This window comes from Vanessa cardui, chromosome 13, assembly GCF_905220365.1.
Source record: "Vanessa cardui chromosome 13, ilVanCard2.1, whole genome shotgun sequence".
Lineage (NCBI taxonomy): Eukaryota > Metazoa > Arthropoda > Insecta > Lepidoptera > Nymphalidae > Vanessa > Vanessa cardui.
In genome coordinates, this window is record NC_061135.1 from 6,724,960 (window position 1) to 6,752,424 (window position 27,465).

General features: G+C 30.9%; 1 protein-coding gene across 2 annotated transcripts in view; it reads right to left on the reverse strand.

Moving 5' to 3' along the window:
- The window catches only part of LOC124534713 (lachesin-like), an 88,192-nt gene that overhangs the window by 13,118 nt on the left and 47,609 nt on the right, over positions 1-27,465 (reverse strand). For both annotated transcript variants that reach the window (XM_047110699.1, XM_047110698.1), the window contains 2 exons: positions 16,163-16,335; positions 6,485-6,692 (listed from right to left, as the gene is read on the reverse strand). In XM_047110699.1, coding sequence (XP_046966655.1) covers positions 6,485-6,692; positions 16,163-16,335 — 381 coding nt within the window. The remainder of the gene's footprint in view (positions 1-6,484; positions 6,693-16,162; positions 16,336-27,465) is intronic.

Here is a 27,465-nt window from a genome sequence, read left to right on the forward strand (position 1 = left end):
ATTTCCCGTATAAAACTACTTGATAATATGTTTGATAAATGCTAGTTTCTTGTACATGAGTACTTAGAGATTGTACAAGTTACTGAGGATTATTAATATCGTAATATAGCAATTAAAATAATTCACATATTTAATACTGCCTTTAGTTACTTTTTATGTAAAATTAAAGTGAATATATCTTGCATTAATTTGGAGAAAAGATGAAGTTAAATGTAATTTAACTTATTTGATTATTTTACAACGAACACACTGATTACAATTAATCACAACGAAAACATATATAATATTATAAAGAAATTATATCTTAATAGTAGATGTTTTTAGAATATCGATATTTTTAAATTTCTAATAAATAAGTCTCTACTAAATGTTATAAATATAATATTTTTTTAGGGAAACTTGTAGAAAAAAAGATGTAGGTATAATATGTGTGTACAAAAAAGTGTGATTTACATATTTTTTAATTTTATGTTTAAATTATACACTACTGTGTATCATTTACAATTACAATAAGTGAAATCTTTGAACTAGGCTGTACCTACCGACGAAGTCATCACTTTCTTACATATAAGGATATTTTAAGATATTTCTTAGATGTTAAGCAGTCAATAGATGATTTACTTTCATATTCCAAAATAAAATAACAAAAACATATTCACAGTTACACATATACATGTATATATAGAGCGTACATATCAAAACCATCAACGGATTTTAATAAAAGTTGGTTGCTTTTAGTTTATATTCCGCATCTAAGGACAGTCGGGGTCATTTTTCAAACCATCCTCATATCAAACTTTTATATGAGCTCTGTAACAATTTATATAAAACATATTTAGCATGGTTCGTCATTAATTTATATTAATAATAATTTTACTGAAAATTATATTAGAAGTTTTAACATACTGTTTATTTTAAATACAATTATGTAATTTTACTTAAATTACATATAAAATTGTTATGACGAGGTCATGTAATAAACATGGATTTATTTATCATAAACTTCAAATAAAAAACTCGAACAATATTTTTGATATAAAATATTATACCGAGCGACGTCAAATAAAAAGTAAAATCGTGACGAAAACGGCCTTTTCATTTCCACTGTCATTATTTAATTTTAAGAAGAACATAAATATTTATACAGAGATCCTTATCCTTAGATTTATGCGTTCATTTCGGTCCAAAAAAGGGAATAAAAAGTAAATTATCCGGCCAGAATTTATTTCCGTTGGCGAGAAAAACGATTCTATGACGGCTGAATTACCGTTTACCGTTCAATGGCTATTGTTTTTAACTTCAATGCAATAAACAAACGAATACCACAAATTGTCCTTACATATGTTTACAAAGGTATACTTATATAATATTAGTGACGTTATTAGCGATATATATGTATCTGTAGGATTTCATTTTTTCTATTTCAGTCTGTTTATATAATACAATCGGCTATTTTATTAATAATAATATTAATAAATTATTGTTTGCACAAAAAAACGAACAGTTTAAAGCATAGTATTAAAACTTAAATCAAAGTTAAAAATGTGAAAAATATCGTTACTCTGTAATTATATACGTATCGTTATTAAGATCTAAAGATAATATAATTTCATATCTATTTTTACGACGTAATTTAATACAAATATATTCTTACAAGAACTAATGTGATGCTTATGAGTTTATTCATTGTAAAATAATTACAAAATTATTAATCACTTTTTGACAATCACAATGTTTACTTCAAATGAAGCTACACCTCAGCCCTTGCTCAATTTCAGATTCCAAACAATATCCAATAATTTATTATAAATTGAAATCAGTTCACTTAAGCTCTTAAAGAAATTTATTTTTAAAAATCAAGGAAAAAATTTATATTTAACTATTGTAAAAGACTTCCAACGATAAGCAACAATTCTTAATTACTATACTTCGCTACGCTATTCTTTGAAATAGATTTCTCCAATTCATGTGCCTTCAGACATATTTTCCAAATCATTTTAAATAAATTGTAATTTGTACCCATTGAGGTTGACAGCTGGGAAAAGAAGGTCCATCATAAAATTGTTTAGAAAAAACTTCCATACAATAATAATGACTTATGTTTATTAAACCAACCTTACATGAAATACACTTAAAAACTAATTATAAGATTGTGATAGTACTACAATATATTCTCAGGAACAAACGAATGCTATTTAAGTGGAACCCTCGTTTTCAGCATCGCGCTACTGCCTGATTAATAATTGCTTAATTGAATTTAAACAAAAAGTGATCAGTTTTTAATTAGTGCAATCGCGTCGCGTAGTATTTCAATTAAGATTATTCCTAAGATTTAAAGAATTTTTTAAACAATTCTAATATGGATAATTCCGAAACAAGTAAATCATAGTTATTATATAAAATTACAAATGTGACAGTAACTCTGATTGTTTGTCTCTCGCTCTTTCACGACCGAATTTGATAAAATTTGGTATGAAGTAAATTTGAACTCCAAGAAAGGACTTAGGCTACTTTTTTGCCTGACACTTGACAACCAACACCCTAAAACGCGTACGAAGTCGCGGGAGACTACTAGTAGTTTTTATAAACTACAATCAAATTTGATGTTAATTGACTGAAAATTGTGTGATTTCATTATTAATAAATATGAATATATTATAAAATTATAGGAAATGAAAGAAACGTTAACCAAACTATCTGCGGTCTTGCAGTTTATTTTACAACTCTCGGTTTCGGATGGGAGCGCGAACAACCGCATTTACAGTCGGAAACATACTTTATTTTAAATAAAAGTATTACATTCAATGTCAGTGTAGAGACAACTGATATTTTCAATAGGTGTACTTTTTAAAAATAGAATAATTATAGAAATCAGATTTGAGATACAAAAATGATTAACAAAAACTAACAGTTACATAAGCCAATCCAAACATAAGCTCACAATTAGTTCAGTCAATGAGGTGCCTTGTACTGTGTTTGCTCGTTTGACATTAATTTTCATATTTCACATCGATAACGTATTTAACAAAGCATGTTTTAAAAAATTCAAAAGAAAAACCTTTTTTTGTAGTTTACAAATTGACAATATATGCTAGACAATGTGATCTAGAGCTTTACATAATAAAGCAAAATAAATCTTAATTGTATGTGAAATGGAATAACATATCGATATACATGCAACATCAAAAATACTCGGAGTACCCCACTATGCAATTCCACTCAGTAAACTGCACAGCACTTTATCGTTTTAATCAAAACGGCAAATTCTACGTGAAAACAGACACTATTCCTATTTATCAACGATAAAGCAAGTCCATCGATACACTATTGTACGATTTTGTGATTTAATCATTGCATAGTGACAAGCTCCTCTACGACGATTAATGGATACATTTCATTGTTCATCAGTACAATGAATAATATTCAATGGAATATTCGATTCCGGTATTGTACTTAATATTGAACAATATCGAGTTAATTATGGATACGCCATTACAGAATCAAGTATCTTGTTTCGTGAATTTGGATAACATGGTAACAATGTATGAGTAAATAATATTTTCACTTCATCGGAGAATTGAAAACTGCACAAGAAACCTCTTCAGGATCAATATATTTTTTTTCATTTTTAAAATTTAAAATTAGAAGAGACTGTAGTCTATGGTGAGTGATCATAGTTCAATAACATTGGGTTAGTACGAAACATTAGCACAAATTCTAAACTATACTTTATTTAAGTATACTCATATAAGCACCATAGAATCGTTGTTATACAGGATATCGAACCTAAAACCTGTTCCGGTCCGAAAAGTTCTAGCGAGAACAAACAAAAAATCCGTAGTTACTTTTTTATGACATGTAAAAAAATATTGAAGATATACCTACTCACTTATCTGAGTATATAATTTGGTATATTGTAATAAGTTTTTATTTATTACTTCATTTCTATAAGATTAAAATTTATTAAAAAGCCAAAATTAAAATATATATGAATGTGCAACAAGCCTTATTGTTCCTGTTATATCCCTCGTGCCTGTAATTACACATGCAAACCAACCTTCAAATCGGATTACAAAATATCTTGTATTATACAAGGTATTTTGTATATATTAGTTTCATGGTAGAACTCACTATTATAAGTTTTACACAACTCTACGTAGGAAATGAAATGAATGCAGTTGAAGTCTCTTTTTTAATTGCAATTTTGTCTCAAGTTGAGATTTGGCTTGAAATCTTATCAGAGATTCAAATTTGGAATCCTCCTTTTAAGCTTTAAATATGTATATAGCATACAATAACTGAGGATTTGTGTCAGTTTCGTGTGAATGATATGCACAATATCTGGCTCTGAAATTGTCGAAAACATGGAAAACGAGCTAGAAGACTCGTGACTGGAAATATTTAGGGATATTTGAAATTATATCGTGCGTGTTGTAAGAGCTGCAGTGCTACTCTTGTATACGACCTACGATGAGAATAGCGTATGATAGTGATACAAAACAACCTGTAAATTTCCCACTGCTGGGCTGTGGCCTCCTCTCCCTTTTGAGGCGAAGGATTGGAACATGTTTATCCACGGTGTTATACACATGCAGATTTTCATACGATGTTTTCCTTCGCCGCCGAGCACGAGATGAATTATAAACACAAATTAAGCACACGAATATTCAGTACTACTTGCTTGGGTTTGAACACGCAATCATCGGTTAAGATGCGCGCCATCTCGGCTCGTCTTAGATACACCATATTGATTTTTTATTTAATTTAGAATAGATAGATAGATTAACATGTGGTTTATCTGGTGGCAAATGGTCTTTAGCACTGTATTTAATATCAACCATCTCTAACAGTCATTGTGCTATCGATGTAGGAACTTACCCTTCACATGTGAATACAACAATACAAAACAGAATGCATGTATCCTTTACAAAGATACAATTCAACACACTGAGGTAAGTGTCAAGTTTGTGTTAGTTAATCGTCCTATTGTTTTAGTTACTATATATACACATATATATTCATGGACGTAGATTTCAAGGACCTGGTTGAAGTAATTGTGTTTTTCTATAGATTAATTTTCAAAAATAATGTTTCTTTCACTTTTTTCTTCTTGTTTTTGGATTAGACAATAAATCTAAAGTGGTAATTCCAACTACAGATACAACTATATATAATATAATGTACTGTGTAGTTGGTTAGTCTCCCATGAGATTCGCTGTCGCTAAGACGACATCATCAGCCATTTTGGTAATAATATAATATATAAACACGTAGTTATCAGGTAATCAATAACTTTCAAAAGCGCTTTATTTTGTTGCTTCTACAAAATTCTACATTTGACGGATTTTCGAATACATAGATAAACAAGAATGATTACACCAATATTTAATCTTTAATGAGGTTCAATTTTAAATTTATCAATTCAGTTTTTAATTTTTGTTCTATCATCGTTCGGAAACTATGATATGAGCAGATCAACCGTCAACTGAGTGTATTCCAATAATACTGGCAATCAATGCGATGACACTTGCCTTTTATGAGGCTATTGTGCCAATGACTACGATTAGAGTGGCAGCTCTATGCCAGATAAGTGCTTGGAAAGCGTATACGAGCTGTTGTATGAAGGACTTTATTTATGGCTTTGGGCATGACAATACAGTTATTTCTACTTATTAAGCTATTACCTATTTATAGCTGTTTTAAGGACTGTTTCACAAAATTGTTTTATTTCAAGTTATAATGATGGATCTCTATAGTCTCTTGAGTGGAATATTGAGATTATATATTTTTGAATTCAATTGCATAATTTGCTCTATGTGCCTGAACACAACACTATACCAAAGCACAATTAGATGATAACTGAAGCATGAGATAACTGATTGTTAGTTACATAACACTATTGAATAGCGCAGTACCATCGCTGTGTGTACTGCTAAAGTAATTGTAGCCTGGTCTGCTTGCTTAATAATTGCTAATTACAGTAGTAACATTATATACTAGTCTATCTATCCTCTTCTCGTGAAGTTTAGAACTCATTGCATCAATGTGTGTGTTGTTGGTGGTAGATTTTCATTTTACACATGTAATTTTATATACTTTTTTTTTCATCGCTGAGCATAAGGTAAGGTATGTTTTAACACATAAAAACTCATATATGAAATTAGTTTAAGTCCGAAATGTTTTGTTAATATTGACGTTCTTTAATCACTAAGCTGGGATTGCTTAGTTGCTAGAACATGCAAATCCGGACACATTCAAGTTTACCAGCACTGATCACGTTTAATATTGAGTTCAAATAAATATAAAAAAAATTGTCGAATCATTTTTAATTATAAAAAAAATTTAACGATTCCAGAGCAATCGAATTGAACCTTCTTTTTGAAGCTCGCTTACTAAAACTTTAAGTATAAACAATTATGTACGTGGCTGTTTATATTCTAGTATTAGTAGGATCAATTAGTGAGACTTAAAAAAAACATCTTACCTAGAACATCAACACATCCTATCTGCTTCTTCATGGTGCTTGTGTTGATCTGGCACATGTAACAACCTCGATCTTCAACCTTCAGTGGTCGGATGTGCAGTTGCCAGGAGTCTGGGGAATCATTGGTGACAGCGTAGCGAGAACTGTGCGTCACCAGCCGCGTATGTAACGTTAGTATTGTCTGGTCGTCAGCTCTTATCCAAGCCACCTAAAATACATTATAATTTTAGTCACATATTTACTACATATCTTTCCTGAAAAACATTGAATAGCCTAAAATGAGGATCAACTAGGTAAATACAATATTAAAATTTAACTCATTTAAAATGACAAATATAGTATGAACATCAACGTACTGCACTCGATGAGTTCATAGTGCAATTTAACATCCGGATATCTTGGTGGTAGGGCTTTGTGTGAGCCCGTATAGATAGATACCACCCATTCATCAGATATTCTACCAAAAAACAATAGTACTCAGTATTGTTGTGTTCCGGTTTGAAGGGTGAGTGAGCCAGTGTAACTACAGGCGCAAGATACATTACATCTTAGTTCCCAAGATTGGTAGCGGATTGGTGATGTAAGGAATGGTTAATATTTCTAACAGCGCCATTGACTATGAGCGGTGGTCAACACTTAACATCAGGTAGCCTATATGCCAAAAAGGATACATAACGTCATTTCCAAAATGTTTATATTCCATGATACTATTATATATTACAAATGATTGCGCTTCATTAACTAACAGAAGCGATAAACAAACTCGTATATCATGTTTGTGCCAGGAGAACCGATACTAATTCCACACATGCAGCGTAAACCCTCCGTTTATGCATTTCCGTTTAGAAGAATGTAATTACTCGCTCATCGTCTGTTTTGCCATAGAGTATAAATAGATTGCAAGAATATTTTTTTAGCATAGCAACAATTAAGTTACTATGACAAGATTGTTTCTCGAACTATTTAATATTAATTTTTAGTCGTTCTAGTTCCTTATCTAAGGAATTTCAGTAAAATAAATTTCACCATTTCACGTCCGGCTGAAAGATAAGTACTACAAGATTCTCTTCGATTCATCTCTGTATAATCAATATTACAAATCATGATACTATAAATAAAATATATTTGTAAGTAAGCTTTTTCAATAAGCTACTTCCGTTCATATTTTAACTTATATATAAATACTCCCGAGAAAATAAATCGTTTATAATGAAGTCGTACTTATGTAAATTGTAATAAAGTTCGTACTCGTTTACAAGAAAGATTACAAACAATCTTTTGGAATGACGGTCAAAAATTTACAAGATGTAATATCATGATTACAAGATCTAAACTTGCAAAAATTCGAATATAAACCGATTGCTATTACGCCCGGGGTCAGAAATCAAGTGAAATCGCGTTACTATAATGATGAAAAGGAATCCCTTGTAAAGGAAAATTACTTATTCTATCACGGCCCCTTTGTATTTCTTCAAATTCAATTCGATGTTATATTATTTAAGCTGAATGTATTCGAGGTTGACGAAATATGTAAATTTCATAAGATTTTATCAATTGTATAACATTTTATTCGACGATTCGTAAATTTTTTTACCTTACATCAAAAAGAGGAGGTTCGTTGTAATTTTATTTTTGTTCGGTATTTTTTTTTGTTTATCGATTGTGATGAATCTTATTGTTTTGGGCTTGAAATAGCTTTAATGTTAAGTATATTGTTTCGTTTTGCATTAGTAAGATATTCTTTCTCAATATTTTTTATCACATTTTAAAACTATTTTATTCGGTTTTAGCATATCTTTTTAATTAAGGCTGTAATATTATAATAGATATTACTGCAATTAGGTTTTTTAAGCATTTTAAGATATTTGCTTGAAACATTACTGCATCCGAACAAATATTACTGATCTGCTTTTCGGGTTAGGCTAAAGTTCATATAAAAATAGCGTGAAATTAATACTCAAAAAATAAACATGACTACAAAATATTGTAGCTTTTTGCAATGAGATAATTATAACGAAATGACACCATAGCTTATAGGTAACGACGACTCATTTAAGCCAAACGCCACGTGCGTTGGACACATTGAGCCGATTCATGACAGGAAAACGGCGATAAAAGTGGAAGCAACGACGAAATTTTTCAAAACGATCTGACGCGAATTATTACGTCATTGATTTCAAATAATATCTTTGTGTTCAAAAAAATATCAATCGTTTCAATTTATCGTTATCAATTCGTTTAAATAAGCGTTATCTTCGCTAGTTATGGTTTTAGCAAAGTCTTGTTCCATTAATTCAATCTTGCATCAGTCGAATAAAATTTTAACAAAAACTTTATTATGACATAAAAAGAATATGAAACTAGATTTAAATTGTCGCTATCCTATAGCACTTTGCATAATGGTCCCTTTTAATATGCAACGGTAAAACCATGTCAAGTGCGCTGACAGCATACAAGAAGAAAATTGCATTGCAAGGAGCTTTAGAAATAAAACCACAAAACGAAGTGAGTGCATGATCCAACTAGCTTTATGAATTGTATTAACTGAAACCGTATATTCCAATCTTCGAAATGATATTTGTAATCTCTTTTTAACATTGAAATGTAAGATTTAATATACAAAATGGCTTTTCCATTGAATAATTCCGTTCTGATTTCATGCTCGAATTTGACGTTGTATTTCACTTTAGTTATTCAAGGTTGATATATTTATATACTTTATTTTGTTTACTTCAATGAATTATTACGTCCGTGTAATTATTAAAGTATATTATACGCTAAGGTTGAAGAGTTATATAAAGTTTCGTGGTGACAATTGATCTTATAACAATAGGATGTTTATAAATTGTGATACCGCTTTGTTCTATGCCAGATATTCTATCGCTATCAGAATACTTAATATTGTTATATTTTGATTTTAGGGGTGACTTAGCCGCTGTAACGGGCACAAGGGACATAACAAATGAGATTCCAATGGCGCATTGGCGAGAAAGGAATGGCTAGAATTGTCTATTGGTTTCAATGTCATATGAACTCCAATGTTAGTGTTGACCATTTGTGTTGACTGTTTAAAAAATATATCGTATATATGGTAATATTGTACATAAAGTTACATTGTGTGTTACATAGAAGTAAATATACATTCACTCTAATTATGTAATATATAGAAATTAAAATCCAACATCTTACTTTTACATTGCTTGGTGGATCCAATATACGTTTGTGCAATTGAAAAATGATATAATGATAAGGTAACTGGATTTATTAATATTCGGGCCCACGTTTAGTTGGTTCGTATCCAAAAATATTCACAAGATTTTATTCAAGTAGGCATTCTGTAATAAACTTTTTCAATACTATTTACTATATTCATGACAATATATATAAATACCTTAAAATATGCAGTAAATGAATATATAATTATGTGACTCGATTTATGTGGACTTAGATATAAAGATAGACCACGTAAAACAGCAGTTATGTGATCTTCCTTAAATTGTTCAATTTGATGCCCAAATATTGTTAGCTGAATCTAACAATGACCCGGACTTTCCTGAGCACAGACAACGTCTATTGTGATTGGAATTTAATTGAACATTAGATAGAGTTATCGGACTATACGTCAGTGTTAAATTTGAGAGGACTAGCAAGCTCATCTTGTCGTCTTTTCACACATGAATACGTCGTATACCAGTATACCCACTCAAGCCTTTCTCATTGAGAGTCGCATACTTTGACAAAGCTATTTGCAATTTGAATTCATCATTTTCAATCTCTGAGGAACTCTGTAAGCTGTATATTTTTGTTATAAGAAAATGCCTTATTTTGTTCATCATTATTATATTATAAAGCAATAAATAAAAAATGGGTAGCTATTTCGGGTGGATACTCTTAAATTTTACCATCTTGAACTTTTTTTAGATAATAATCTATTCTTCTCGGAATGATACACTAATTAGTAATGGCAGCAATATAAACGTACGTATTATGGTTGGCGTACCTTATTATATGTTTAGGGGTACAATATAGACTTTACCTTTTAAAGAAGCTGTGTTGCCCTGTTCAAATAAATTTAAATTTTATAGGTGTTGTAAGTTTGTAACTGAATCAATCTATTTTTTATGGCAAGATCAAACTATATTTTAAACGCTCGTATTTTTTTTTCAAGTGTATATAATAAAATTCCAATACTCTTTATTCTGGTACATAATATTAATTTGACTTGTTTTTTCAATTACTAATTTTATTTTTGTGGCTCAATTTTTACCTATCTTAAATGCGACTCAAAACATTTTACGTACTATACGCGTTGAATGAGTCTACAAACCTGAAAATGATTTTGCTGTACTTTATGTTCATTATCATAGGCTTAACGTTAAGTCTGTGTTAACGAACGTCGTTTTTTTGGAACTAAAGAACGTCAATATTTACTTCACCTGATACAATATGATAGTTACCTTGCCGATATTAATTTTTGATACTGATAACATTTGTTTCCACTGGCACCTAAAATACAGTAATACAAAAGTCCGGTGTTAGAAAAACTGGTAGGAATGTGATGCTTAAATGAATATGTGTTGTTTTGGGATATAGATCATAATGTTAATTTTATTTATAACAATATATATACTATTGTAGTTAACGATACTCGGGAGATTAAAAACAGTTTATATAAACATCATTATTGCTTATTGTGCTGAGGTTCTAAGATAAAATAATGATTAGAATACATATTATTCATATTTTTAGTACTGTTAATACAAAAGAATAAAAATTTGGGGCCTTCAAATAAGAACATGAATTTTTTTCACATTCATTCACTCGCTACAATGTACAAGAGCTAATAAAAAATTACGAATTGTTTGAAATATGAAGAAAGAAAAATTTCCAGAATTTCATTATCATTATAATATTTGTAGACGAACTTAATGATAGCGAAGGAAAGAAAGCAAAACATAATAAGGTAACGCCTCGAAATGCAAATGAATTTGCCGCTCGGATGGTCACAGCCGGGTCCGGATTGAAAGTAAATTGAAGCTGACGGCTAAGTTTGAACGTTCGGGAAAATATAACGCTTTTGATTTGTAAAATACGTTTTCATGTGCGTTTTACCTTTTGTTAAATAAAATTGAAGGACCGTGTTGATTTAAAACTACAATCAAATTAAATTTAAGCTTTTGGATTATGGACAAACCTTATAAAATTTAACATTTGGTAGTTAGTTTTTGATTAACAAATTCTTCATTAAGTTTTGCTTTCAAGTGTATCACTTTTGTTTAAAAATAATTTCAATATTTGAGTAACGAATACTTCTTTAGTGTTTCAAATAAAAATTATAATGTAACAAATTCAAATTGGATTAATAATCACAAGTTACATATTCCTTGTGATTATTAAACACAAATTAGATTAAATAAAAGTATAATTGGTGCTTGTTGTCCTTGGGCGTCGAATATTGATAATCGTAGAATTGAACTATTTTTAATGTATTAGTTCGTTAATGGTACTTAGAATTGTTTTAAACTTGTACTTAAAATCAAATACATGCTCGATTATGAACGGGAAGTGCAATACTGGTAATGCTTTTTTTCTCAAATTGTCACTTCTGCAGCAACATTGGAGTAGTTAATTGAAATAGTTTTATATAATTTTGTATTGAACTTTATTATGTTGATGATCATCAAATATATATCTTGTTGGTTAAACATCACTTCTTTCACTACCAATGCCTTGAAAATATGGGGTGAGAGATTTTGTATCTTGTGACTGTAAATACCCAGTGTATTCACAGTCACAAGATGTCTCGATCGCTTTGTATGGAACAGAGCAATAGAGAGGTTCATTTAACGGTAGAATAATTTATGAGTAGGTAATATCCACACAGACGGACCAGCACAACCTCTGTACTCAACTTAATATTAAAAAGAGGTCGGCATAAAAAATGTTCTCATGTAGCCCTTGCGGACATAAAACGCGTAGTTAGTTCATATTCCATTTTAAATATTCCGACTATTTTGCTTTTTAATTTGAAAAAGAGTAAAGTAGACTTTAACTTAAAACACGCCAAGCCGTTTTCTATGCTTGAATACTACAGAATGCATTTAATTCTTCGTAAACATTTGCGCTAAAAGACTGCAGGCGTGCTAATTTTCCGTAGTAAAAACGAACGTTGCGAATGGCTTTTATTTCATCGTTAGTGAGAACTATGTCTACATTACAGAACGTTATTATTTTCATTTGATACTGTTTTAGTATACGTTTGATAAATAAAGAAACAACAGCGCGAAAAAGGAACTAAAATATGCGAATTGAAAAACTTATCCAGTTCTACCACTGGATTATATTTGCGGGGAAATAAAAAAAAAGATAATGGCATACGAAAACTTTCAATATAAAACCTCCTTCGTTATATTGTGTACCAATTGTAACATCCTTGACAGTTTTTTTTTTTATTCTTGTAATACAAAAGGAAACAATATTCTTAAAAAAGAAATCAGTCGTTTGTTTTTCCTTAGCGTATTTGAAAGGATAATATTTATCAGATTTCTTTTTTGTAACCGACATAAGAAGTAAAATAGACGATATTATACCGAATAACAAAGTGAAGATACTTGATACGTTACGTTATTGTCATGTTTTTTTTTTCAGCTATATCACAATTATTTGAGAGTAAGTTTATTTATATAATAACAAGTTGTCCTGGCTTCGCACGCGTTTTAGGGTTATTATGTGTTAGTCAAAAAAGTAGCCTTGTGTCCTTCCTTGGACATGAACTTTACTTTACACCAATTGGCATCAAATTTGGATCATTGGTTTGGTCGTAGAAGAGCAACAAACAGACCGACAGAGTTACTTTCACTTTTACAATATTAATATAGATTGTGTTAAAAATAATATTTGTTATCAAAATATTACTAACTTTCGTAGTACCCGTATTAATTAAATTTCGTGTTCTTCCGGTTTTGTAAAATTGCTAACAGTGAGCGGAATTTTCGCTTACTGTAAGCAAGAATAAAGATTGATCGCTAATAAAGGATGATATTTTATTCTAACCCTCGAAAGTTCGATTATGCGATGTAACACGCAAGTCATCGAGATCATCTCTAAAACACTGTTTAAATGTCATTAACGTGATCGATCGCCCTCAGGACAGCAGCTCGTTTGTCATTGAGGCCACTAAATGGGTCCTCTATAAACGAGGTTATTTACGGAACACTTTATAAAAAAAAGGCACACGAAAGAGTAAATCCAACAGATAAAATGTTTGGAGTTTCACATTGGAAGATCATTAATTTTGTTTTCTTCGGTCGCCATTTTGCGGGAATTTGCCCTATTGCAGCTGTTTTGTAAAGCGAATAATAAATAGCTCTTAACTTTATCTTTATCGGCCATACTCGCCGGTTTTGTAAGCAGCTCGCAAGCCTTTTCGGAAATTACGTGCGTTCTTTATTTATATATAAGAGCGATTCCATTTATGTTAAAATGATCTATTGAAAATTTTTTTAAATGTTTTGTGGATATTATAATTTATAACGTTTGATAAAAAATATATAAAAAGTATTTTAAAGCTTAATCCTTAAAATGAAAAGATAGCTCTTTAATTCTAATAAAATCTACAATTTATAAAACTACTATTTATAATAAAACTAAATAAACATTGGACTACATCACATACATTCTCGCATACTCTGATCTCAATGACAGTAGTTAAAGCACTGGTGTTATTTAAAATCAGAAGCAACGATGTTACCATAAACACCCAGACCCAATACAAAATAGAAAACTAATGAACATTATCAACATCGACTCGGCCAAGAATCGAAGCCGTAGTGATGTGACGTACCCATAAAAACCGGTGTACACACTACTCGACCACAGAGGTCATCATTATTATTTACAACTACACTTTCGAAAATACCAACTAAAATTAATGGATATATATAAATTCATTTAATGTAAGCGAATATCTAGTAAATTTCACTTTGCTGTTAAAAGAATACTTTTCTTGCTAACAAGGAGTACATTAGAAGTTTATTCACACTTCTATTACGGGTCGATGTAGGTATAAAATAAATGTAGGTTTTATACATGTTATATACATCGGTTTTCTGTGATGTTTTCATTCATCGCTGAACACGTGATGAAATATAAACACAAACATTCATAAATTCGGCTTTTTAAAGATTTTCTGTTTCGCTGACGTTTATTTCAAGTACTGTAACTATTATTTATATAGTTACAATGATTTAAAATGATTGGTATGTAAAAATCAGACTTCTTAGTTGAAGCCACCTCCTCGAATACTATAATACTGTGTCGCTATTATTCGAGATATTATCATAACTCCGCAAATTACGAAAGTAATCAAAACATAACTAGGCATACAATTTACTTGGCGGTAGGGCTTTGTGTAAGCTAGTCTGAGTAGGTACTCATCAGTTATTTTTCCGTCATTGAGCAAAAATTAGTGTTGAACTGTTTGAAGGATGAGTGAGTAAAATAACTAAAGGCAAAAGGGACATCATAGTTTCCATGGTTAACGGCGTATTGGCGATGTTAAGAATGATTAATGTTTCGTGGTGACTTACTACTAGCTGGTCGATTTTCCCGCCTGTCAACATTTATCGTAATAAAAATATTGAATGAAGTGTCTAGATTTCGAAAAAAAATAACAATATAATATTAGAACATAGGAGCTGAGATGGCCCAGTGGTTGGAACGCGTGCATCTAAACCGATGATTGCGGGATTAAATCCAGGCAAGCACCACTATATATATATATGTGTGTGTGTTTAAATTGTGTGTTATAAGAACATAAATGAATAAAAATAAAGATAACGAAGTGATTAAACTTCCGAGTGCTTCTACTTATTACAATTACATGAAAATAAATATGCTAAGAATTAAATGATCGTGAACTACTCGTACTTACGGAATCATTGAGAAAGACGACTGGCAAAGAATACTCTTACTGGGGAGTATTTATTCGATGAAATTTCAAATTGTATGTTAAAAGAAACGATTTTCAAACAAAACACTATTTTATTGCAAAAGAAATAAGATACAGAATACCTTAGCACAAAGGTAAGACTCGTGTTCGAGGGCTTAATAGTTTAACGAGTTCGCCTCGGAGTAACGGAACACATAAATTCAGGATAGATTTTTTCTAATCCAATTTTGTTTCAAGTTATGATTTGAAATGGCGCTGTTGGATTCAATTTTGAGGAAATGATATAATGTAAGTGGATATAAATTATGTATATAAGGAATATCTGATGGATTAAGGTTACGTAAGGTTATAAGTTACAGAATAGAATTACGGTTCTCAAACAGGAAGTCAGTGCGAAACCATTTTAAGCATCAAGAAAATATATCTCTAGTAGAATTAGTTTCTGCGTTCATACTGTAAAGAATAATCTTTATATAACAACTAATTTTATACTAAAGATATTGGTTAATATGTATAATTTAATTTGCAATTGAAATTCACTCTCAATACTATTTTCAGGCAAACAGATACATATAATTAATTTAAGCAATATAACGCACTACGATGCTAAGACTTCTCTTGAAGTCTATAATATCTAAACAATTTACATACATTTAATTAAGTTAAGCAATATAACGCACTACGATTGTAAGACTTCTTGCGAAGTATATAATACATAAACAATTTACCTTATAGTCACCAATGTCGGATACAGAACAAGTGAGCACCGCTTCTCTGCCCAATGCAACCGTTACGTTTTCAATGGGACCAACGAAATTAGGCTCACTATCACGGAGCGAGGCAGTTGGTCCCACTCTGCTGAGCGGCGACGTCGTCTGATACCGCATACTGCTTTTCACTACTGTAACAAATAATCAATTTTAGATACAGAATTATTCAAGTAATGTATAAATATATGGATCTTAACTGACTATTTACGGGTTCAAATTTAGTTCTCAAATACAATTGGGCGAATAATAAATAAAATTTTAACAAAAAGAAAAACCGACTTCAAACAAAACACTATTTTAAAACAAATGAATATGCACGAAAAAGTAATAAAAATAATTGCGTATTCAACATATTTTTTAGAGTCTTCCTAAGTTAAATGAAATGAAAAATATTAGACTACTTAAAAGTCGATTAACGATTATATCATGTACTTATAGTTATTGGTATATTTGGAGCCGGTCTCAGCCACGGTGCCCTTGCCCCAACAATCAAAAGAAAGAAGCGATACGAGCCCCTTGATTGATCCAGTACATTATTGTGTAAAAGGTAATTTGTAAAAAACATATTTGTTAAAGTATTCTCGTATTGTTTTTTGATAGATATACTGTAGGGTTTTATTGGCTGACACCGACTCCAAATATAACAATAATTATAACTACATGATATAATCGTTAATCGACTTTTAAGTAGTCTAATATTTTTCATTTCATTTAACTTAGGAAGACTCTAAAAAATATGTTGAATACGCAATTATTTTTATTACTTTTTCGTGCATATTCATTTGTTTTAAAATAGTGTTTTGTTTGAAGTCGGTTTTTCTTTTTGTTAAAATTTTATTTATTTTTTGATTTTAAGTGAAGCTGATGTTGACTAACTAATTTTTTTTAATATGGATAGATTAAGCGTTCCGTTTATATGAGTCAGAAACTACTTCGAGGACAATTTCAAAGGAAACTTGCAAATAAAGCAAAAATAGACTTTCGAAAATGCGGATTTAATACGTCACGCGGTGTGAACTACAGGATCCCTCGAAAGAGCTGTAATCGAACTCAGCAAAAAAACTTTGAAAAAGACCAACTATATTTCATACATCATATGACATCACATCACATACACAAAATTTGATTAAAGATAGTAAGAAATTCTGCCCCATATCGCACCCTAACTGCGAGCCGTATAGGAGTTCCATCACTACATAGTATAAAACAAAGTCGCTTTCTCTGTCCCTATATCTTTAAATCTACGCAACGGATTTTGATGCGGTTTTTTTTAAAAGATAGTGTGATTCAAGGGGAAGGTTTGTGTATATAATACATGAACAATATAGTAAAGAAACACTGATAATTTTAGAAGTTTGCGATGTGATGTCGTATATAAACAAATTCTGTAGTATATTTAGTATCAGTATTGCACCCGTGCGAAGCCGGGGTGGGTAGATAGTTGATTATAATATTCGACTATGATAATTACATAAACATAACCACATTACGGAAGGTGACTCAAATATCCAAATAACCTATAAATAAAAGATTCGACCGAGTATCGCTAACGTGCTCCTCAGAATTGTTCCGTTCCCTTCCGTTCCGTCACTTTGTCATGGATCCTGTGCTCAGAACCTTACCAAACTTTCACCAAATTACCCTTGAAGTATATATTTTATAATAAAAAAAGAATTATCAAAATTGGTTAACGTGATTTTCAGTTATTCACCTATTTGTCGCGCATATACATAACGCAAATTTAAGACATATGTCGTTTTCACATGGATACCATCATCTGAAAAAAAAAATTAAAAAAATGGGACCCCACGGGAAGCACTACCTTTCAAACAAAAAAAAAATTATCAAAATCGGTCCACCCAGTGAAAAGTTATGAGGTAACAAACATAAAAAAAAAAAAAAAAAAAAAAAAAAAATACAGACGAATTGATAACCTCCTCCTTTTGGAAGTCGGTTGAAAAAACAGCCTATGTCTGCCTGTATCTTCTTTAGGAGTCAAACTACCTCCATACTAAATTTCATCTAAAACGGTTCAACTTGAAGAGGTAACAGACAGAGTTTCGAATTTATAATATTAGTACCTATAGATTATGCTAAGATCATAAGTTATTGGTCGATTAGAAATTCTTACAACGCAAGCTAAAATTTTTGTAAAAAAGTAGATGTCTTTTGTGTATTGAATTTAAAAAAACAAAATATCACTCTTTTAATTTTTAATAATAAATAATCTGTATGATTTTTTATTCCACGATTGGAGGATGATGGGAAAAAGCTCACAGTGTAGTGTGTGTAGGTAATCTATGTAAACAATTTATTATGTAAGATAAATATGCTATTCTATTGATATCATAATAAACTTTGAATTACTTTTCATTGAAACATATGACGTAAATTTACTGTTTTTGTTAATTTATTTCATTACCACAAACATGCTCATTTGTTTTGAGCTCGTTCAAATTTCATTTTATTTGATGTTCAATATTTCATCATTCTAATATTTTCATATACCTACTTAAAGATATCTATATCATTTTAACTACCACGTATAATATTTATAGTAACATAGTCCTTTTTACATAGGAAAACTTTATTCATTATTATCTCGAAATCTCGACGCACAAATTTTAAGGTCGCTCGTAAAGCCATTCAAAGTGGCGTCATTTTATCTGCATTTTTTCCAAGGCCTAAATCCTTCAGTGACGATGTCATAACAAATTTAATGGAAGGGAAAAAGAATTTAAGGCGGTTCTTCTTTTCTTTTATAAATTGTTGACCCTTTTTATCGGCGTCGGTTGGAAAGGTTTGGATGTTGGGCGTGCGAAGACGATGTTCGGTTCAGCTTCTAATCTCACCTCTGATTGCGAAACGCTTCTCACGATTTTACGAGGCCATTACGGCTTTCTACGAACCAGTGTGTTAAATTGTGGACGAATAAAACCCAAGCTCTTTCATTATTCGGCTAAAATTTGGGGTGTATCTTAGGTAATTTCATTGTTATTAGGAAGTAAATCTTTCTACATCACGAGTTCAAACTTTAACGCGTTCTAGCATGGCGTTATAATTTTGTCGAACATTTATTTAATTACGATTCATTGATCGCAATTCAGGGTGACGTCGAATTTAATAATGCTGAGTCAGGAACGCATTTCTATTCGCTATAATCTTTGATTATAGTAATGTATTTAAAGGAAAAAAAATAAAGAAATTTTAGGACTGTAGCCCAAAAACTAGCAAAGTTGAGGCGATACGTTAATGTTACATAATTTAATATTTATGTTTTTTACTGTGGATAACGTTTCTACGAATACATTTAGTGTGGGTGTATATAAGAACAGCCTGTAAATTCCCACTGCTGGGCTAAAGGCCTCCTCTCCCATTGAGGAGAAGGTTTGGAACATATTCCACCACGCTGTTCCAATGCTGGTTGGTGGAATACACATGTGGCAGAATTTCTATGAAATTTGTCACATGCAGGCTTCCTCACGATGTTTTCCTTCACCGCTGAGCACGAGATGAATTATAAAGATAAATTAAGCACATGAATCAGTGGTGCTTGCCTGGGTTTGAACCCGCAATTAGTATTTGTAGGCAACTTGGCCAAGAGTCTAAAAAGTTTCTTAGGTACTCTTCCTAATATAAAATTTCTCTCTGTTTTTATTTAAATATTTTTTCTATAAACTCTATTAATTTATTTACAAAACTATAATTTAGTAATGGTTATGATGATGTGATAATACGATATGCTTTATCATGGACAAATATGCTCTATTTAATATTTACGTATAATTCATTTTAATATCAATCTTTCCCGTATAAATCATAGTACATGTATATAATCTCTTTCGAATATAAAAATTAAATTAAAAGAGCGTTCGCGTGGTAATATTAATTAAATTTTCTCTTTACTAGGTGGCAGGGCTTCGTGAGAGTCTGCTCGCCCGTATTCCGGTTTGAAGGATGATTACGCCAGTGTATCTAGAGGCACAGGGTATATCAAATCTTTCTCTTTATGGTTATTAGCGTATAGGCGATATAGGAAATGGTTAATATTTCTTACAGCGCCATTGTTTATGAGCGATAGTGACCACTTGCCATCAGGTGTCTTATTTGCTCGCACGTTTACATATAGGTATCACAATATATACAAATATAATTAATTATTGTTATAGCTATATAAGTGTCAAGTTAATTTACAACATGTTTAATTATTAACGTATACCTTTGAAAGATAGACGTATCAAATTAATTATATTTTTTGTACTAACTTAATTAAATTTAATGAGTTAGAATCATTAATTAAATTTAATTATTGTAACTCATTCCAATCAAGCTGTATTACGGCAACATGAAGCTCCACAGGCTGATAATACGTACGGATATATCGGTATTCTCTGTACCGATGTTATTAAGCTCGATCTTATTATATAGTATAGATATTTGAAAACAACGACTTGGCAAAGTGCCATATATAGGTATCTAGGAACTTTGCCAACGTAAATAGCACTGTTTAGTGTTTACCTTAGTAATTAAGTATTATATTACACTTGGGTTGTTCAGCATTGTTGTGTTTTAAGTTATAGTACGATATCTTGTCATGCTACGAAGCCCTACATTGTATTAGTGGGAGAGCTGGTGATCAATTTTTTTATACTATAAAAATCCTGAAGTCTGTATATATTTTACTACGGGGTATCACTTATAGTTAAAAGAAAATATTGTTAATTTTAAATGCTCTATCGAAACTACAGGTTTCATTGTCATTGTTTTTTTTTGTTCCCAAATCCTTTTTTGGGATTGGTTAGCATAATGTTGGTCTTTATTAAACATTAAATTAATAAAACATAAAAATATTCATAAGATAACCCTTTTGCTCTATCAATGTATCACTGACCTTTGACTAGTAATATCATAGTGACTATATAAAAAAAAAGTATAGTTTTGAAGTAATACGGCGTTAAAACACTGACATCGATCGACGTAACTAATGAGTTTGTAATGAGTTGTTGTTAAAAATAAAGGATTTAGATGTCGTTCTTAATCGAATAAATATTTAGCTTTGATCCATTACAGTTTTAGTATGGACTATCAACTTTTTAATTAACCAGATTAACTTACTGTTTATATTAAATAACCTCAGTTACTCTTTTAAAATAGTGCTTCATTTGTCTTTTGAATTATAACTTAGTTCTTTTCTATCTCAAGTTATTGTTAGAATAAACTGTAATTCTTCTTGGTATAACCGTAGCAAACTCCTTTAATTAGAAATGCAATGAATTTAAATATTATATTTTTTACATTTCATATTATAACCATTGTTACTTCTGTGGAATATTATGAATAAATAAATAATGTAAGGTTAGTAAGTAAGTATATAAAATGCCCCAGTAAAATTGTGAATATTGAAAGTGATTTTAAATCGAAAAAAAAAAACATGAACATTAGAAGATCATTATATCATCAAAAAATATTAGGTGTAAAGTGTAACACAATTATAGTATTATAGATAATTTCAAATACATATCAGAATAAACGCAGTGTAAGACGTCCTCAGCCACGGTGGAGTAACGATTTACGCAACGATTTACGCAAGACGGCTGGCAGGAGCTGGATGAGAGTAACCGAAGAAAGACCACAGTGGCGTGAATTTGGAGAGGCCTATGTCCCGCAGTGGACAAATATGAGCTGATGATGATGATATCAGAATATTGAAACATGTTTGAATAGACTGAAAAAAACTGAAGGGCAAACCGATACAGACAATGAAAATACCCAATAAATTAAGAAGAATAACGTACGCAAGATCTAGTACTAATGAACGAGCGAATAATTTCCAAAGTTGTTTGAATGGCCCATTATTCTTTATGAGCAGGCAATCTATCACGTGAGCTTTCAGCGGCCTGTAATTAACGTGTGGCGAACCCCTAACGTTACAGAGGTCGATGTTTATAACAGAAATATATGCTTTATACAAAAATGGGAGGCAAAAACCTTTTTTCACTAACATCCATTTGCATGGAATAAAAAATCTTTTTTATTTTGTACTTGCGAACCGACCTGACTTCGGCCGGATCAAATTAATTAATAAAGAATGTGACATAAATATAATTTATATTCTATAATAATATATATTCCTAGATAAGGCGTTTTTAAAGTCTATTGGAATAAAAAGGTTTTTGTTATTATTAACAATCACATATCGACACAGCTGTTATCCATATGCTATGATACTCTCCGTTAGTCAAAAAAGTTATCCAATTGTATGTAAATATTTGAATAAAAAAAAATCTTACAATACCATAAAGTGATAAGTACTCGAGTGAGCTAACTTGTTAGGGCGGTGTAGTGATTGTTGATATTCTCTCGGAAATTATCTCGGATTTCCTTCCATCTTTATCCCAAGATAACATTATTTATTCGAGTTATTGCGGTTCGTTACATCAAATTAACGATAAAATCAAGCCCTGATATACTTCTGCCTTATATCAAAACCTTTTTTGAATATCGATTTCAATCTATAAATCATTAAAACATATATCATTTATTGTTTCATACAATTAGATAAAGTACCTATATAGCAGGCGTTATAATTACTGGGCCCGAGATGTCCCAGTGGTTAGAACGCGTGCATCTTAACCGATGATTTCGAGTTCAAACCCAGGCAAGCACCACTATATATGTATATGTGCTTAATTTGTGATTATTAATCATCTTGTGCTCGACGGTGAAGGAAAAAATCGTGAGGAAACCTGCATGTGACTAATTTCATTGAAATTCGGCCTCATGTACATTCCACCAACCCGCATTGGAACAGCGTGGTGGAATATGTTCCAAGCCCTCTCCTTATTGGGAGAGGCCATTAGCTCAGCAGAGGGAAATTTACTGGCTGTTACTACTACTACTACTACTACCTATCTTCGGCGTTATGTGTATATATAATAGTACAAGCTAATATACAGTTATCATTAAGAACTATAATGATCGATAAATTGACAACAATCAAATCAAGCTGATATTAGTTTATTATTGAAATATGTTCGATCGACAGTCCGGCGTTCAAAACCACATTAATCCCTTGTATCAATTAGACGGCTCGTATGATGCCCCAAATTAGGATTATTACTGCACTATGCATAGCTTGGTGTTAATACAGCGGAAATAATTTAAGCAGTATAGTTATCGCAAATTGATTACGACCTCTTGTAGGTCATATGTTTGTTGGCTTGTTCTTATTCATATTTATTGAAGGTATTAAGAAAATAATATGAAGTTATTCCCGTATTCATTTACCAAATTTAAAGTGTAATTTATTGTTGTATTTTATATATGTACTAGCAACCTACCCTGACTTCACGGGTGCAATATTGATACTAAATATATACAGATACAGAATTTGTTTATTTACGACATCACATTCGAAACTTTTAAAATTATCAGTGTTTCTTTATTATACTGTTCTTGTATTGTATACAAAAACCTCAATCTTTACTATTTCAATTCTTTACTAAATTGTCTATGTATTATATTATATATTTATAAAATCTTTCTTCTCGAATCACTCTACCTATTAAAAAAACCGCACCAAAATCCGTTGCGAAGTTTTAAAGATTTGAGCATACATAGGGATATAGGGACAGAAACGCGACTTTGTTTTAAACTATGTAGTGATATCACATTATATATGTATGTACGAGAATATGTTAGACAGCATGTGTCAGAAAAATGTAGCTGAAATACAGACGAAATGGATTATATAAAGACAAATAGAAAAATGTCTCTTTTAAGAATATAAACATAATTGTAGATTAATTAAATCTTTTCGAGAGTCTCCACCTAATTTGATTATACTCGTACGTATTTAAAGTGTAATAAAATTAATTAGTGACATTAGGGCATTGCTACTAGCGTAGAGGATGTATACCAAATTACATTAAACGATCGATATAATAGATGAAATTATTTGATCATTGAGCTAAATAGCTTACAAAGGATAATACATATCTCATTTTACATTAAATCAATTGGTAATGGTCAGTAATCTAGAAGCATATAGCTACTTAGTAACGATCAACTCATATAATCGTCAGGTTATCTGTAGTAGATTTTGTTTTTGAAACTTATAACATTTGTATATTATCCGGTAGTCGAGTTTGAGAAATAATAAGTCAGGTCATCTGCAGCAGATATTTTGTATGTAATCAGGTAACCTTATAGTTTAATAAATAATAATACGTTAAATATAACCATGTAAAAACTCACACCTTGGCTTGTATTTATAAAATTTTAAAAATGACTGGCTGGCGTACAGCACTGTCAAAACCGATAGTCATAGCTGCGTGAAGTAAAGCATAGAAGGATTAGTCTATAATATTATGCAGAATTATTTCTGAGAAATTCATTCACAATCGTTATCAAATCGTATAGTACATCATGTTAGAAGTTGTTACAAATGGAGATACGAAACTAATTCCAAATGTGTAATTAGGGGAGATTACAATATTTGCTATATTGTAATGATTTTTAATTGCACTTTTGCAAAAATAATAGTTTAAAAAAGGATGGATTTTGTCGAATTTGTTCAAAGTATTGACCAAGTTGTAAGTGATTTTTAAAGCCTGCGTTTAATAAAACGAAAAATAAAATAATTCAAAAATTATTGCATTAAAATATTCACTCACATAATAACGAAGCTCAAATATTTAGCAAAGTTAATATGGTACAATTATAAGTACAGGTACAACTTTTAATTGGTCGCTGACACAAAGACAAATAAGAAGTGCTTTCATATTTACATATAGCTGTAGCCGCGACGTCGTGTGCTTTTGAATATAAGAAAAAACTTTTGGTTAAGTTAACAGATTTTACTATAATTTATAGTTAGTAGGTGGAGATACGAGAGTTATTTTTAAAAGAGACTTAGTCAAAGTATTTAACATGAATATTATTACTTTTATTATGTAATTATATATTTTTAATGCGAGACATGAAATATATGTTATCACAAATTAAAACGCTAATCTTATACGATAGATTAATTTATAAACGGAGAACAATTTTGAGAAATACTTCGAATCCGATTCAGTAAATACCAAGCCCCGTGAGATTCAATCAAACTTTGAAGCTTAACTTGAATATCTCTTTGATATGAAAACCCTTAAACTGTTTTATTTACCTGCAAGGTATTTTTGTTTTCTTTTTTTTATATATTATTTAAAACGTAAATGTTTATTTATGTTTTGAAAACAATGTAACTTAACTAAAGATAAAAAAAATGTAAAGAATTATCATCACTGATTACAATCCTGGATCTATTAGTTTTGCAACGTATTGTATGAAAGCCTTCGTCAGTTTTCAAATTCATTCCTTTATCAAGTCTTTTTCAATTTAAACATCAAATCATTGTGACGCAATATGTGTATTCTCCATCCGTAAAGCAGAATATCGCTCATACTAAGCACACGAAAATAGATCTTAAGGTGACGAACGTTTTCTTACCCCGACTGTGCACACCGCATATTTATTTTTGAATTATACAATAAGTATCAATTTATGTTTTCATACAACTATCATTCGTTATTTAAACTTTGAAAGTGTTTTAACTGTCCTTGACCATTTGAAAGTCCTTTCATCGGCTGCAACGTTTTGTAGCATCCCATTTTGTTGCGATATATATAAATATTTGGAATCCGTGTCGACAACCATTTCGAAAAATACAAAGTTTTCTGTTAAAATTTCGTTAGAGTGTAAACGATACTACTGAAACTAAAATAGAGAACATGCTAAAAATACACAACGGGACAAAACTGTTCTAAATCTGTAAATATATTTAGTAAAAGTGTCCGAAATTTTTCCGTTATTTCCCAAACAATGACAAATATTTTTTGAACGTTTCATTTGCAGTTTTCATGTTTCAGAACAAAAGCCATTACTTGTTTACTGGAATGAATACTCACAACCTAGGTACTGTTATTCGAAGTTCGATTGTTCAGTTTTAAATGGGTTACCAAACATTCACATTTCAACGGCATTTTTCCTCACCAGTTGGAAAGTTGCGTACCAACTAGTTAGTGGAACGCTAACGATGCAAGGTAACTTTTTCTAATTTATGACGTGATTATTTCTCTCCTCTTACCTTTTGATGTAATAAAAAATTTGGCGAGAACTTTTACTATGGTTGCATTTGCATATTAAATTTTATAAAACTGTAACGAAGTTTACTTAATTATTACGGGTTTATAATTATTCTTATGTCATCTATCTTTTATATAAAACTATTTTATGTATATCAGGTAAACATATTGTAGTACGTAGATTTTAACAAATGATCAACACAATATGTTCGGATATATTTCCATGAACCTGCAGTACTTTTGCATAGAACATTTAGTTTCCAAACTGTCCTGCGAGCAGGAGGAAGTAGGACTGTCTAAATATGGGAATTTTTTGTAACTTTACTTTTCTAAGGTAAAAAGTCGCGTATAAAATAATAAACCACGCACATGTGTACATTTTTCTTTTAAATGAACCACGGAATAATTTAGTAGGCTTTTAAGACACATGCTATTGTTTTCCCCGACGTCGAGCAGTAAGATAGGGGACCGGATGTACGAGGTCAGTACGGCGGGCTGTTAGCCAGAATGAACTGGTGTTAGTGGGCGACAATGAGAGCTATATTTCAGGCTGCGAACGCTGAGCTGTACAAAACGAAACGGGCCACGGATAATAGCCTCATCAACATAATAGTAACGGGATTCAATGAAATATAATCGGCGTATCTTTTATGCGTTTTATGTCGTGTTTCAATCGATAAAACAGATCGCTCTCGACAGATGGGCTGGTGGGTTTTATTGCTACGTATTATGGCGCTTGATAATTTTGTTAACTAAACGACCAGATATTGCGATGTGATAGTGTTTTATTCATATTTGATATTATTTGGATATTGTAAGCATAAAACGATGATATTATGTTAATAACTGTGCTTATATTGTTAAATAAATCTGGATTTTTAACATCAATTAATTTTGTTAATCAAAACATATTTACATATTATTAAGATTTTTTAGCTTTGATAATATACAATGAGATGCGGTTTTTGTTTAATGATATTTCTAAAGATATTATGGAAGACGGGTTCATTTTTTCAACCGACTTCCAAAAGGAGGAGGTTATCAATTCGTCTGTATTTTTTCTTTTTTTTTTTTTTTTGTGTTTGTTACCTCATAACTTTTCACTGGGTGGACCGATTTTGATAATTTTTTTTT